This window comes from Rattus norvegicus, chromosome 20 (assembly GCF_021556685.1).
Source record: "Rattus norvegicus strain SHRSP/BbbUtx chromosome 20, alternate assembly SHRSP_T2T, whole genome shotgun sequence".
In the NCBI taxonomy this organism is placed as follows: Eukaryota; Metazoa; Chordata; class Mammalia; order Rodentia; family Muridae; genus Rattus; species Rattus norvegicus.
In genome coordinates, this window is record NC_141553.1 from 5,536,240 (window position 1) to 5,550,458 (window position 14,219).

Here is a 14,219-nt window from a genome sequence, read left to right on the forward strand (position 1 = left end):
GTTAGGTAATGTCGCTTTTGTCACAACCCTGGAACCCTGACACATGGGAGGGTCCTTCACGGCATACTCCTGTCTCAGGAGCTAAAAGTCTAGCAAGACCCAACTAGTTATAGATACAATGTATCTACTTGAGAATGGGGCAGGGATTGGGAGTCAGGGGAGACTCCTGCCTGGCATGCCTGAGGCCCTGACTTTGATTCCTGAATCACTGAGCCTGTCAAGAGTTTAGGAGGGGCTGGAGAGATGGGTCAGTGGTTAAGAGCACAGACTGGGGGTTGGGGATTTAGCTCAGTGGTAGAGCGCTTGCCTAGGAAGCGCAAGGCCCTGGGTTCCGTCCCCAGCTCCGAAAAAAAAGAACAAAACAAAACAAAAACAAAACAAAACAAAAAAAAAGAGCACAGACTGTTCTTTAGGTCCTGATTCAATTCCCAGCAACCACAGGGTGGCTCGCAATCATCTGTAATGGGATCTGCTGCCCTCTTCTGGTGTCTGAAGACAGCTACAGTGTACTCATATAAATAAAATAAATCTTAAAAAAAAAAAAAAAAAAAAAAAAAGGAAGGTAAAGACCATTTGCCACTTCCGTTTGTAGTGGAGAGCAGAGACAAGGTGGAGGTGGATGATACCATTTAAAAAAAAAGGTTAGGAGGATTCAGGAGGCTGGGGAACAAAGAGGACACAGGACAACTTTTAGGAGTTGTGAGGGTTCTTGATTGCTAGTTTGATGGGATTTAGAATCACCATGGAAACAGACTTCTAGATATATCTGTGGGAGGATCTCTAGGTTGGATTAACTGAAACGGGAAGACACCCTGCATGTGGCTGGCATCATACACAATGCTGGGGTCCTATCAGAGTTCCTGCCTCCACTCGACTCCAGGTACATAGTAGCCAGCTGCCCCTCACTCCCCGAGGCTGCTAACTTACCCACTACAATGGGCTGAACCCTCAGACCCAGCCTCAGCAAACTCCGCCTCCCTTAAGTTGTTTTTGTAAGGTGCTTTATCAAGTCAGTAAGAAAAGGACCCATCATGAGAGACTGGAAGGAACACCAGTTTGACCAGAACATGAGAAAGGAGAAAGCCTTCCTGGGAGAGGGGAGGGGCAGTGCCCTCCTTTGCAGCATCTGTGTTGTTCATATAAAAGGCTGCCCTGTTCCTGGAAATCCAGAGTGGAGCTGGCCACGTAGGCCTTGACCCAGAGGGAAGAGGGTCTGACTGACTCAGTCGGCAACACAGGATGGCACCGAGAAACATACTGCGGACGGATGCGGTTCAGTGATGGATGCTCACGTGCAGGCACAGAGGTCAATGCCCATGTCCTGGGTGACAGAGAGGGAAAAGGAGACAGTGCAGACAAACAAAAAAGTCAGGGCATGACTCAAAATAACACCATCTTTTCTTTTTTTCGGAGCTGAGGACCGAACCCAGGGCCTTGTGCTTACTAGGCAAGCGCTCTACCACTGAGCTAAATTCCCAACCCCAAAATAACATCATTTTTATTTTTAAAGATTTATTTATTCTATATAAGTACACTGTCGCTGTCTTCAGACACACCAGAAGAGGGCATCGGATCCCATTACAGATGGCTGTGAGCCACCATGTGGTTGCTGGGAATTGAACTCAGGACCTTGGCAAGAGCAGTCAGTGCTCTAACCATTGAGCCATCTCTCCAGCCCCCTTTCATCATCATCATCTTAAGAAAAGGCCTAACTGCATAGCACTCTGGCTGGCCTGGAACTTACCACGAAGACCAAGCTGGCTTTGAACCATAAGAATTTGCCTGCCTCGGACTCCCAGAGTGCTGGGATTAGAGGAGTGTGCCACTGTCAGCAGGCAAATTTAGCATTTTTGAGTGGTTTTGATATCTCAAACCACTGGAACTTGGGAAAACCTAAAACCACTGGCCAACTGGCTCCGTTTGTCAGGAGTGGACATTAATATGCCTTCCCATCATAAATGGCTGGAGATGAAAAGGTTCCAGATGAGGTGATACTCAAAGAAAATGCACTCGAACGCCGGGATGATGAGGAAGCTGGCTCTGAAGGGCTTGGCTACCAAGGGCTTACTGAAAGATGGGGAAGCTGGACCTGGAGATGAATACCCCTGATCCCCAATACTCGGGGCCTGGAGTACAAGATCGCAAGTTCAAGGTCGGGCTACAAAAAGGAAACTTCCAGTATCTTTGGAAAAGTTATGTCAAATGATGGTTTGCTGGGGCACACAGGTGAAAGGAAGAGTTGCTAAAGGAGACACGGGAAAGGCTGTTTTCCTGGAGCAGACACAGGTGAAAGGGTGTTTGGACATAGCAGACACGGGAAGGGACCCATGATGAAGGAGTATAAATGTGACCTCACAGGCAGTAGGGGAGGAGCACTGACCATTGGTTTGGTTTGCTCCGCCTCGCTATTCTTCGCTAATGACACATGTATTGTTTCACCTTATACAGCTCGATTTGTGGGACTTGTGGTACAGCTGCAGCTTGCTGCCTCTGGTGGCCTCGCCTCAGGCTGTTGGTGAGCCTGGCAGTTTCTTCAAGATTGAACTACTACAGCCTGGTGTCTGCTTGCTGAAAGGACTGGACTGCAGCTGCTGGTTCGTGCGTGCTGTCTGCCTGCCTAGAGGGCCGGTCTGCAGCTGCTGCGTCTTATTTGCTGTTTGTTGTGGGATTGAACTGCTGCTGAGGAAGACCGAGCTCACCCCCCAAAGAACTACTGCCGAACAGGTCCACTCCCCCCCACATCCTATTAGCTTTTCTGTTCCCCTACCTCTGCTGGGTGGTGGGTTAGAAGAAAGGTTGAACCCTTATTGAAAGTAGGTTGCAAACAATTTATGCCTACAGGGCTACCAAGTGAGTTCAAGGCCAGCTTGAGTCTGGGTTAGAGAAGGCTGTAGTCTATTTGTAAAGCACTTGTCTTAAGATGTATGAGGCCCTGGGTTGGGTTGGGTTGGGGGGGGGACAAAACGGAGGAGGGAAGAGGAAGGAAGAGGAGATGGGGGGGATATGATCGTAGATGTTTTAAATTTGGGGTGCTGTGGAACAGCCCACAGGAGTGGTGAGGTGGAGGAAGAGGGACCACAGATGAAGCAGAGGGTCAAATCACCAAGTAGACTGCGCTGAAGGTAAAGGGGGTCACAGACTCAGGGCTGCAGGGGTCCAACCTCATCAGCTACCACCCAGCCCCCAGGCAGGAGCATTGAGCCACGCCTGGAATCCAGGCTCGTTTGCTTTGCTTTGTTGAGATGGACGTCCCTATAGAGCCGGCCTCAAACTCACAGCAGAGTGGCCTTAGCCACCCAGTGCTGGGTTCGCAGGCACATTAGATTGGGAGAACGGGATGTATAAAGTCAGATTCGAAGACGGTAAAGAGGCAGGAAGGGCCAAAGGGTGGAGGCTTCCTGCAACTGAAGCCACAAGACATGGAGGGTGGGACCAGACACTGCCCCAGCCCGAGCCAGAACCCCGTCTGCATCTGCGGCAGCCAGGTAGAGGCACTGGAGGCCATGGAGATCCATCTCCTTTGAAGCTGCCACCAAGCTCAGGATCCTGGAGGAGCTTCTTCGAGGAAGCTGTCATCCAGACTGCTGCAATGGCTACCTCCACCAACAAGGGCCACAACTGTCTGTCACCGGACGGGAGACTGAAGCTTTAAGTTTCTGGGTTTTCTTCGGTGTCTACTGCTGGCAGAATCCACAGGAAGCCAGCCAGGAAAGCCAGGAGGGACACCAAGTCCGGGAGGATCTTCGGAGAGTAACTAACACCGCATATGCTAATCCCAAGAATCTGGAGGTGCCGGGAACACAGTGGGGGGGGGGAGGCAGCCCCAGGTGATGGAAGCAGAGTGGCCCACTCTGGATGCAGGAAGGGCTGAGGAGTGTCAGATCTGGCAGTTATACGATGGAAGGCACATTTACTGAGAACACTCTCCCAACTGTAGTAGGAGTCAACTCCAGATTGTGGTGGGCTGCGGAGGGGGAGGTGAGGAAGAAACTGTGGCTGTGTGTGCTTCAAGTCTGGTAGAGAAAAGGAGAGGGTGAGGGAAGAGGCGGAGAAAAGATCTATTGCAATTAAGTAACCTAAGCCGTTCATCTTTGTGAAACGTGGTCAGTCAGTGCTTCTGAGACTGGTGAAACCTGTGCCCACCCCACCCCTTTAACTTATTTTTATGTGCATTGGTGTTTTGCCTGCATGTCTGTCTGTGCGAGGGTGTCAGATTCCCTGGAATTGGAGTTGCAGACAGTTGTGGGCTGTCATGTGGGTGCTGGGAACTGAACCCTGCTTCATCCTCAGGAAGGGCAGCAGCCAGTGCTCTAAACACTGAGCCATCTCTTCAGCCCCACCCTGTGGACCTTTCAGGGCATCACAGTAGCAACTGTAGCCAGACAAAAACAAAACAAGGCTAAGCAGTCCGATGTTGTGGAACAGCGATCTGCGATCTGCGATGTTGCGGAACAGCGATCTGCCTCTGTTTATAGGTGTCTGGGTGGGGACCAGGTTTCAGATTGTTTTAACACTCCATAGGGGAGACACACTACACAACTTTCTTCCACTTACTGTTCTGGAGGCGGAAGCCAGGGCTCACACATCCTCGACAAACATTCTCTCTGGGAACACAAGCCCAGCCACCCACCTGGAATGCTAAACCAGAGTCTGCAAACGTTCTGTGAAGACCCAGATAGAAACATCTCTGGCTGCCAGGCAATTAGACGATAGAGTGACCAAGACTCTGCCCTCATCTCTCCCCCCTCTCCTCCCTCAGGCCTCCCAGGCAGCTCTTCCTCGTGGACACCTCTCTCACAGCCGTTCTCTACTGATCTTCCCTGAAGTTCTGTCCTTAACTCTTTTTATTTATGGATACTAAAATGTGACTTTCACAACATTTTCATGTGTCATGAAACATTCTTGCTTTAAAAAAAAATCATTTTTAAAAATGTGAAACCGTTCTTAGCACCCAAGACATACGAAAACAGGCAGTGGGCTGGCTTTGGCCACAGGACCATATTTTGCTGAATGCGTTTCTATGTGTGGGGTGAAAGCCCCAAATACAGTCACCTTTCCTGCTTTGCCCTTAGGGACTGTGCCTGGGTACTAAGCGGTGTGTCCAGACAACAGGGAGGCCGAGATCTGGTGGACAGCAGAAGCGAGTGGGCTGTGCGGGAGGGTTTTGGAGCAGGTGTGGCCAACTGTAGTTACTCAGGACAGCAGAAACCAGGCAGAGGGGTCCAAGTTCTTCACAAAGAGCATAGTAAGAACCAGCGAAGAAGGGAAGCCAGCTTACCTGGGGGCGGCAGGCTAGCTAACCTTTCTCCATTGGCTACAATGGGACATAAATAGTAACAAGTCCAGCCTGTAGCTACTCTACCAGCAATCTCCACCAAAGCCAGCCCCCAAGTGTTTTCTAACCCCGCACCCACTCTCCTCCCCACGGGGCACGGGCTAATGTCTATCCAAGCCAACGTGCATCCGTGTCCCTCTCTTTTACACCTGCTGAAACCCCTTGCTCTCAACACGACACTGTTCACATTTCTGTGCTGCTCACTCACCAGGTCGACTCAAGCAGTCAGCACATTTGACACAGTTGGCCCTGCCCTCTCTTACTTGGTCTGCGCCCTGACTTGCTTGGAAGCACTCCCCTAGTTTACCGTCCCGTCCCCCCCCCCCCCCCCCCCCGCCTTCCCTTTTCAGCCAACTGCACCGGTTCCAGTTTTCCTTCAACTGCTTAGTTTTTCTGAGGTAGTCTCTCCCACAAGCTGCTGGAAACTGTAGCACATTCTTTGAACTCAAATCAATTCTCTCCTGCCTCAGCCTCTCAAGTGCTGGAATTATAGGCCTGAGCCACCACACCTGGCTTTAAGGACTCCCCAGGGGCTTTGTTGTCAACCTTTGTCCTTCTTGCGGGATGCAATCGCCCTGAACGGTATTTATGGCCTCACTTACTCCCTCTCCCTTCAGCTCAGCTGCTGGCCTCTGCAGAACCGTTCAGGTTCTGCTGTGAGATCCACCCTGACATTCCCACAGCTTGTGGTCCCGCCACTGGGAGTTGAGCAGCTCCAGCTTCTCAGACTGTTTTGTCCGAAGGGACTCACGTTCCACACAGAGTTAAAATGCTACCTGTTTGTGCTGACTTCAGGAGGATACAGTAAAACAAGAGATGTTTCCAGCATGGAGGTCAGGTACGGTGGAACATGCCTGAAATCCCAGCACGGGGGAAGCAGAGACAGGAAGGTCAAGAGTTCATGGCCAGTCTGGGCTAATAGACACTTCCTCAAAAATGGAGCAGAATAGGACAGAGAGGGTGGGAAAGAGAGAAGAAAGGAAGGGGCTGACCCCGGCTAACGTAATTTATAAAGAGTTACAGGACAGATAACTGGTTCAGCTTGTGGGACCCGGAGAGTGACCACATGGGCCTTGAGCTGTCACTTTTATGCTGCAAAGGCCTCCAGTCAGTGTTAACTTTCTCATTCTCTCAGAAGATTGGACTGGTTCAGCCTGGATTAGGTATGCGCCCACTAGACCTGATTGTGGCCAAGCACAGTGTCACCTCTTAGTATTGCTAAAGAATAGAGAATCACCACCAACCCCCTCAACACAGCTATCTTCAACAGAGCCAACTGTATGAGAGCACTCTAGGCACACAGGTTAAGCTGAATCTGTGTGTTAGCCGGGTATGGTGGGTTACACCTCTAACCCTAACGGCACTGCCACACAAATCAGGGGGACCCTGGTCTACATGAGTTCTCTCACCAACACTAATTAAGCATCCACCACGGGCAGATCAGTTTAGAAAACTTGACCGAGTTCCCTTCCAGTACCTTCCAATGCCCATGGTCCAGGGCTCAGGCAATGACATAGTTGGCCACTCAGTCACCTAAGCCATCAGTTTCCCAACCGGTTCAACTTTCTCAACCAAGTCCTGGCAACTGACCTGCAATCTTGTCAGTCTGCTCCCCACACTGAGGGTGCTCCACATCCCCCTATTTTTGTTTAAGATTATTTTAAATTCCGTAGGTTGTGTGTGTGCAAGTGAAAGTGGGTCCCTGTAGCCAGAGATCCCTAGGAGTCTGGGCCTTGTCTGGGCCTCACAAAGGTGCTGGGAGTCGAACTCGGGTCCTCAGTTTAAGAGTAGCAAGTACTTCTCACTGCTGATCTGGGTCCCCAGTCCCTCTTCTCATAAAGCCACCAGGACTCCATGACGGGCTCCACCTCAGAGGCCATAATCCAAGCCTAGTCACGTGCTTCACAATTAGGTTCCTGTCCTGTTAAAGCCATGACTGTATGGCTTTAGAGAGTGAACACCTGCATAAACGCCACATTCAAACCACAGCGTCCACCAAGGGACCCATGACCAATGGACCTGGTGGTGCGGTCACACACAGGAAGGCAGTGTACCACCTCTATGGGCGTGGATACTTCAGTAGTCCCCTGAGGCATGTCTCTGGTTTACCACACTCCATCCACCGGATGTTGCCACCCTCCCCATCCCATACCCTTCTAAATCCATAAATGGATCCTCAAATGGAATTCTGTACGTAGGCCATGCTGGCCTTGAACTCACATAGATCATCTGCTTCTGCTGCCTACATGCTGGGTTAAAGGTGTGCACCACCATGCTGGGCCCAATCACTACTTTCTTTTCCCTCTCCTTGCTTCTGTTTCAGAGGGCAAACCCAGCCATAACTCCAATAGCCACACTCGCCCATGCCCACCATTATGGTGTAGTTGTCTACTGTCTTACTGGGTAAATTTATCATCCTGATCGTGTGGCTTGAATTCGATTGGCCATGGGAGTGGCACTAGTAGGAGGTGTGGCCTCGTTAGAGGAAGTGTGTGCTTGGAAACAGGTCTTCTCCTGCTTGCCTCAGAAACAAGATGTAGAACTCTTGGCTCTTCCTGCACTGTGCCTGCCTGGATGCTGCCATGCTCCTGCCTTGGTGATAATGGACTGAACCTCTGACCGTGTGAGCCAGCCTCAGTTAATGTCTTGGTAAGAGATGCCTTGGTCATGGTGTCTCTTTACAGCAATGGAGAATGAACAAGAGCACAGTTTCAAAGTGCTTATCTGTTTTAAAGACAGGGGTCTCTAGGAGCTACAGCTGCCCCTCATACTTAGTAAATAACCCAGGCTGGCCTTGAACTCCTAAACTACTTCTGCCTCCCAAGTGCTGTACTCAAAGCAGGTGCCACCACAGCTTGCTAGATCCCCTGTGTGAGGCTTGCCACCTACGCTTAATCCCAGACTCAAAGCTCACAATGTTTCCTTCTAAGAAAGCTTATCTACCTTAATGTAAACAGCACCGTGAAGACAGCTCTCAGGTATCCCTCCCCTGGTCTTCACTGCTTTGGCCCCGTAACTCCGTGGGGCTGGCTGTGTACACCTGATAACACACCACTCACAAGTAGATCGTGGGTTCAAATCCTAGCTCTGCTACTTAGCAGCAGTCTGATCTTGGATGAGTGATGTAACGTCTTTGAGTTTCCCATGACAACCAGAGGTGATGCCAGGCGTGGTTCATCTCCGGAGGCAGAGGCAGGTGGATCTGTGTGAGTTCAAGGCCAGCCTGGTCTACAGTGTCAGAGCAACCAGGGCTATATAGTGAGACACTGTCCATACACACACACACACACACACACACACACACACACACACACACACACACACCCCCCATCACTCCATTGGGATGAAGTTTCATAGTTAAGGGAAGCAGGTGATTACGGCTCACTATAAAAGGTTTAAGTGGATCCAAATAAATCAGTTTAATTTAGGTGTTGCGAGTAAGCTGTTCCCAGATGTTGGTTTAAACTGAGGGAAAGCCAACTCCTTGTAGAAGAAACATACATGTAAAAGCACGAAGATAAAAATCCAAGGGGTTGGGGATTTAGCTCAGTGGTAGAGCGCTTGCCTAGCAGGCTCAAGGCCCTGGGTTCGGTCCCCAGCTCCAAAAAAAAGAACAAAACAAATTCCAAGATGACATTGACATGTGACATGTCTGGGAACAGCTCCGTGAGCCGGGTAGGGGGCTGGAGAGGAACTGGCTAGCTGGAGGTGGCTGCAGCAAGCCGACCGTTCTGACAAACATGAGATTAACAAATAACACAGGAGCAGAGTTCTAGCCTAGGTCAAGAGTGGAAAAGCCCAGAGCCCCACCATCCAAAACACAATTCCAGAGCCGTGGATGAAGCTTGGTGGCAGAGTGCTTGAAAATGTGCCTTCATAGGACAGGCACTAACCATGCCTGGCCCCTGAGAACTTGAAATTCGGCCACTGTGAGACAAACTTAAACTGCGTCTAATAGATTTAAACTCAAGTTGCTGCTGTGTAGAGAGTGACTTAGGCCTTTAACAAGTCCAGGGGATGCAGCGAAGGCACCACTCCTTGATTATTTTGGAAGGGGATGGTAAGACTCAGGCAGATACAGTTCTAAGTAAAGGTGAGGACATCGACGTGACTTGGAAGCTGCTGTCATTTGGAGTAACACAGCAGCAGGAGGTCTGGTGCGCTGTGGAGCCCACATCAATTCTGAACATCCTGTAGTGTCTGCGGCTATCCAAGCAGGAGCTCTCCGTCTTGGAGATTTACTTTATGTATATGAGCACACTGTAGCTGTCTTCAGACATGCCACCTCCCATTACAGATGGTCGTGAGCCACCATGTGGTTGCTGGGAATTGAACTCAGGACCTCTGGGAGAGCAGTCAGTGCTCTTACTGCTGAGCCATCTCTCCAGACACCAAGCAGGGATTTTTTTTTTTTTTTAAATAGTAAAATTCTGCTCAAGAACGGTCTAATCTAATGGTGGAGTTGAAAGGCTTGAGTCACTGAAGATGACAGTGTAGACACAGTCCAGACAAACAGCAGGAACCAGCCACTCAGACCTACAGAACAGACACTGCGGGGGTGGGGCATGATAGCAAGGCAATGTCAGGGAGAAATCAAAGGCCAGGCCAGATAAGAATTCTAAGTGGACCCTGGGGTGGTCGGCTACGAGGTTCTGGTACGGAGGGTGGTGAGGACACGCCTCAGAGCTGAATGAAGTGAGAAGCAAAGAGAGCTGGGAGCTAGCATCTTGTAAGTCCAGGCCCTTGTTGTGCAAGGGAGTTGAGAAAACCGGGGAGTACTCACTGACAGGGTAGATACCAAATAGGGTTTTCTTTTTGGCTAGGAGAGCAAATGGACAGGACTTAGGATAACAGAGAAAGGTGACCAAGTCAAAAGCAATTTCCTTCAACAGAGAAGCCCCTGATAAAATAAGAGACGTACACACGGAGAAGACAGGTAGATGGTCGTCTGGGGGAAGAGTGTAAATCCAGACCATACTTTGAAAGACAAAGAAGACAGAGATAAACGCGAGTTCCACATTTTAAGTCAACTACATTGTGTTTTAAGTTGCCATCCTAAACTGTAATAGGATGGATTCAAGACTGAGAAACTGAAACTGGCTAAAACCGGCCACGGAAATTTAGAATATAGACAATGTCGGGGAAAGAACCAGGAAAAAAAAAAAAAAACGGGAAAATCTCGCAGTGGGAGCCTTAGGTTAAAGGGTCTACCTGTACAAGATCAGGGAAAGAAATTGGCGGTAAACTTCGTAGAAGGCAGGCTTCGGGTATTTTCAAGTCTCAAAAGGGAAGAAGGCAGTTTGAGATTCGAGGAACCCCACAACTCCTCCGGATTAAAACGTCAAACCGAGCGTGCAACACCCAAACCGACCCTACCGCTCCAGGGAGGCTCGCCCTGCAAACCCGCTATAGCAGGCAGGCCCCGCGTGCCTCCCGGGACCACAGCACGGGGACCCGCGGATCCTGGTCAGAAGGTGCCAGGCACCGCCTCAGACCGGAGCCGGAAGAACCCGCCGCGGAGGGGAGTCGGGGGCGGGGAGAAGCCGTCCGGGCGCAGGCCCGCGCGCTCCCGCCACACCCAGGGCGCGCCGCGGGTCGGCCCCCAGGCTCGGGGCAGACTGAGCCTGCGCATCACGGCTCTCCGCGCGACCCGTGCCTCCCCTCCCCCAGGCCAGGCACACCCTTACGCATGCGCTCTGTGCATCTTGGGGCTGTGGCAGCCATGCTGAACCCGTACCGAGAGGCGAGTGGGGGGGACGGGGGCGACCACGGCCGCGCGGGAGGCCGGGGACTTGGCGAGGCAGCAGCCTTGGCGAGGTCTGGGGTCTCGGGACGCATGTCTGAGCCGTGCAGCCCCTGTGACCCCGCACACGACCCTCGGCAGTGTTCGGAAACCTCGCCCTCGTGGCCGTGGGGGGAGCGGACACGTGACCCGGCCCAGCCAGTCCGAGGGCTGCTGACGTGGCCGCGCGGCCCCGATGCTTTCCCCCACCCCCAGCGGCTAGGGAAGGGAGGGGCTGGGGGCTACGCCCCCTCCCCCAACGCCTTCTTGGCTTCCGGGGGGGTTGACACCCCGGATTCCGTGCTCCCCCCCAGCCTGGCTGAGGGCGACTTTCGAGGGCCCCCCCGTGGCTCCTGGATCCAGGTGAGCAGGGGCCCCTGGGGCGGGGACGCCGTCGGTCATTTAAATACATAAGTAAAGGTGGGGAGTGGGAAGAATTCTTGGGGTTCAGGAGGAAAATCCCAAGGGGGAAAGACTTGTCTTTCAAACACCTGACAGCCAATGGGAGTGTGGACTGGGGCCAGCCCGAGAGGGCCACTTGGGGGGGAGGGGAATGGCCAACCTCGTGCCTACGTACCCACTGGAGGGCAAAGGGGCGAGGGTGGCGTGTCTCCCTTGCCATCGTCCCCTGGGGGGGGTACAGGAATCTGGAGCCAGGTGAGATGGCATCTTTTTGGCGGGCGAGGGAAGGGCGAGCCGGTGGGCCGAGTTGGGAGTGTTGGTCGTGGGACGCGAGCGCTCTGGAGTTGGCAGCTCTGGTTGTGAACTGGTGTGGTTCCCTGGCGCCGACTCCCTGCCTCCCCAGGGACTCCGAAGGCGCGTCCCTGAGCTCCCTTTGTGTCAAGGGTAGCAGGCTCGTCGCCGTCACATGGCGTGCTGGAGGCTCTGCCTCGGCCCTATCGAGTTTGTGTGCTTTTTCACGAGGACCCGGCCTGTGAGGCCTGCTGTTCCTGGCTGCGTAGCCCCTCCGGGGTCTTAGCTGTTTATCTCTGCCCCGGGGTGGGGAGGGCTTACAGTCCGGGAGCCCAGGGGCGGCCTGCGAGCGCAATCCTGGCCTGAGGTGGGTGCTGGGAGGGGAGGGCGAGCGTGGTCCGAGGCAGGAGCTCGGCTGGGTCTCCCAGCCTCCAAGGTTTAGGGTTTCTCGCGGTGGCAAGCTCTATTGGCGCCCTCCTCCCCTCCCCCTGCCTCCAACAGTTGCCTCCTTGTGTGCTGCGGGGGAGGGAACGGAAAGGAGGAAAGAGTTACTTTTCCAAATTACTAAGTAGCAGCAGCAGCAGCAGCCTCCCCTGTGACTCATGTGGGGGCAGGGAGGGCTGGGAATGACTGGGGCGCAGTGATTTTCCGGAATGCAGGGAAACGGGAGCCTCGACTGGCTGCCCTCTTTCTCTCTAAGGCCCAGCAGTTTCTCAGCTCCCCGAGTTGCCTCCCCGCCCCCACCCCCGGTCGGGCTTCGGCCCTGACCCGCGAGGCCCAGGTGCAGAAAATCCAGTTTGGAGGCCGGGCCGCTAGGGGGAGGGGAGAGGCCTCTAAACTTGCTGTGTCATTGCCCTGCTTGCCGCAGCCACCCGGGCGGGGCCGCGCGCACTCCGGCGACCCGGGCCTGATCCCCGGCGGGGAGTGCGGGCAGGGTCTCTGCTTCCGAGGCGCACTTCCCCCTTGCGGGGTCTGCGCTAGTCTTGCGGTCCAGAAGACTCGGGAGCTTGGCCGCCATGTTAAGTGCAGTGACCCAGGTTCGAGGTCGAGGGCTAATGTGGAGGGAGGGTCGCCTGGTTGCAGTCCTAGGACCTAGATCAGTTGGAGATCTTACTTCGGGGGATGGTGAGCTCGCCTTACAGCCCCTCACCAGCTTTTAGCTTTCTCGCCCAGACGTGCACACAAGTCTTCCTAGCTACGAAAAGGGGAGTGGGGCGAGCAAGAATACCGTGTATTATGGTGGGAAGATGCTTTTACTTTCCTACGAGGGGGCAAACTCCAGAGTTGCTTTAGCCATCTGACCTTGAGAACTGGTTGGTTGGTCCTACATAAGCGGTGTTTCGAGAGTCCCAAGACAGACGAGAGGAGGGGGAGGGGGCGAGACAGCTCCCAAAATGGCTCCTGCCCCTCCTCGGAGGCGTCCGGCTACGGGGGGGAGGGGAGGGAGGAGGGCTGCAGAGCAGCGCCGCCGCCTCCTCGGCTCGCCCTCCTCCCTGGCGCTGACCGATGGAAGAGGCGCTCCGTGGGGAGGACTCCCGGCCCGATGGGGGCGGGGGGCTTCAGTTCGCCCACGCTGGGGCGAGATGGGGCCAAGGAGCCGCGCCCGCTCTCCCCACCCTGACGCCGGAATAAGTTTGCAGAGGTAGGTTTTTCTAGGGTATGGGGACGCCTTTTGCGTTCGTGAGGCAGTTAAGTGCGCTAGAAGCTGAAGGTACGGGTGGGCAGAGTAAGGGCCCCGGGGACTCGCTAGATGTGAAACACTTGGGGCGACCTCGCATCTTGAGAGTTGAGGGTTTTTAAAGCAGCGCGAGGCCTTGGTTGTTTGACTACATTGGTTAGGGGAAGGCACAGTTAGTCTTGGAACTCTCTAATCCAGTCACGTGTTGGGTCATGAAGCCCAGCAATGTTAGATTGCGTCGCGGGGATACTGGGGAGCGCTCGGAGGCCTCTGCCCAAGAGCAGGCCGCGGCTTCTAAGATGGCGCCTGTCTTCCTTGTTTCAGATTCTCCACTGCGGCGGCATCGCAACCAAGAGCTTTTTGCCGGCCCCGCCCGCGCAGCCCATCCCACTCTGCACCCCGCCCGCACCGCCAATGGAGAAGCTGAGAATGGCGCGGCCAGCCCGCCGCGGGCGATCGGCGGCGACTGGGTGCCTGCAAGCCCCGGAGGGCTCCGTCAGACCTGGAGGTGGGGACGACGTGTTGCAGGCCCCGGGGAGATGGCGCCTACACGCCGCCATTCGGCCTGCATCTCTCCCAGGGCTCGCCAAGCCACGGCGCATCCAATTGGCTCGGAGACATGGCGGGGTGCCTCTTCGCCTTGGCTCTATGCGGCACTCTCCGGCCGGGTAATCGACGCCTTGGAACTGGAGTTTGTGACGTCATCCTTCAAGCGGACCAATAGGAAAGGC

At 53.8% G+C, this 14,219-nt stretch overlaps 1 protein-coding gene and 2 long non-coding RNA genes across 3 annotated transcripts; 2 read left to right on the top strand and 1 right to left on the bottom strand.

Moving 5' to 3' along the window:
* Positions 1-575: 575 nt before the first annotated feature.
* On the top strand, positions 576-4,876 carry LOC147998542 (uncharacterized). The gene is made up of 2 exons (XR_015645590.1): positions 576-641; positions 2,449-4,876. It is a non-coding gene; the product is annotated as an uncharacterized LOC147998542 (long non-coding RNA).
* On the bottom strand, positions 1,397-12,250 carry LOC147998543 (uncharacterized). The gene is made up of 2 exons (XR_015645589.1): positions 11,695-12,250; positions 1,397-4,013 (listed from the first exon to the last, which is right to left on the bottom strand). It is a non-coding gene; the product is annotated as an uncharacterized LOC147998543 (long non-coding RNA).
* On the top strand, positions 11,023-14,160 carry LOC147998544 (uncharacterized). Its single transcript, XM_087598673.1, has 2 exons — positions 11,023-11,480; positions 13,813-14,160. The coding sequence occupies exons 1-2, from the start codon at positions 11,025-11,027 to the stop codon at positions 14,158-14,160; spliced, it is 804 nt and encodes a 267-aa protein (XP_087454799.1). The 5' UTR covers positions 11,023-11,024.
* Positions 14,161-14,219: the final 59 nt, after the last annotated feature.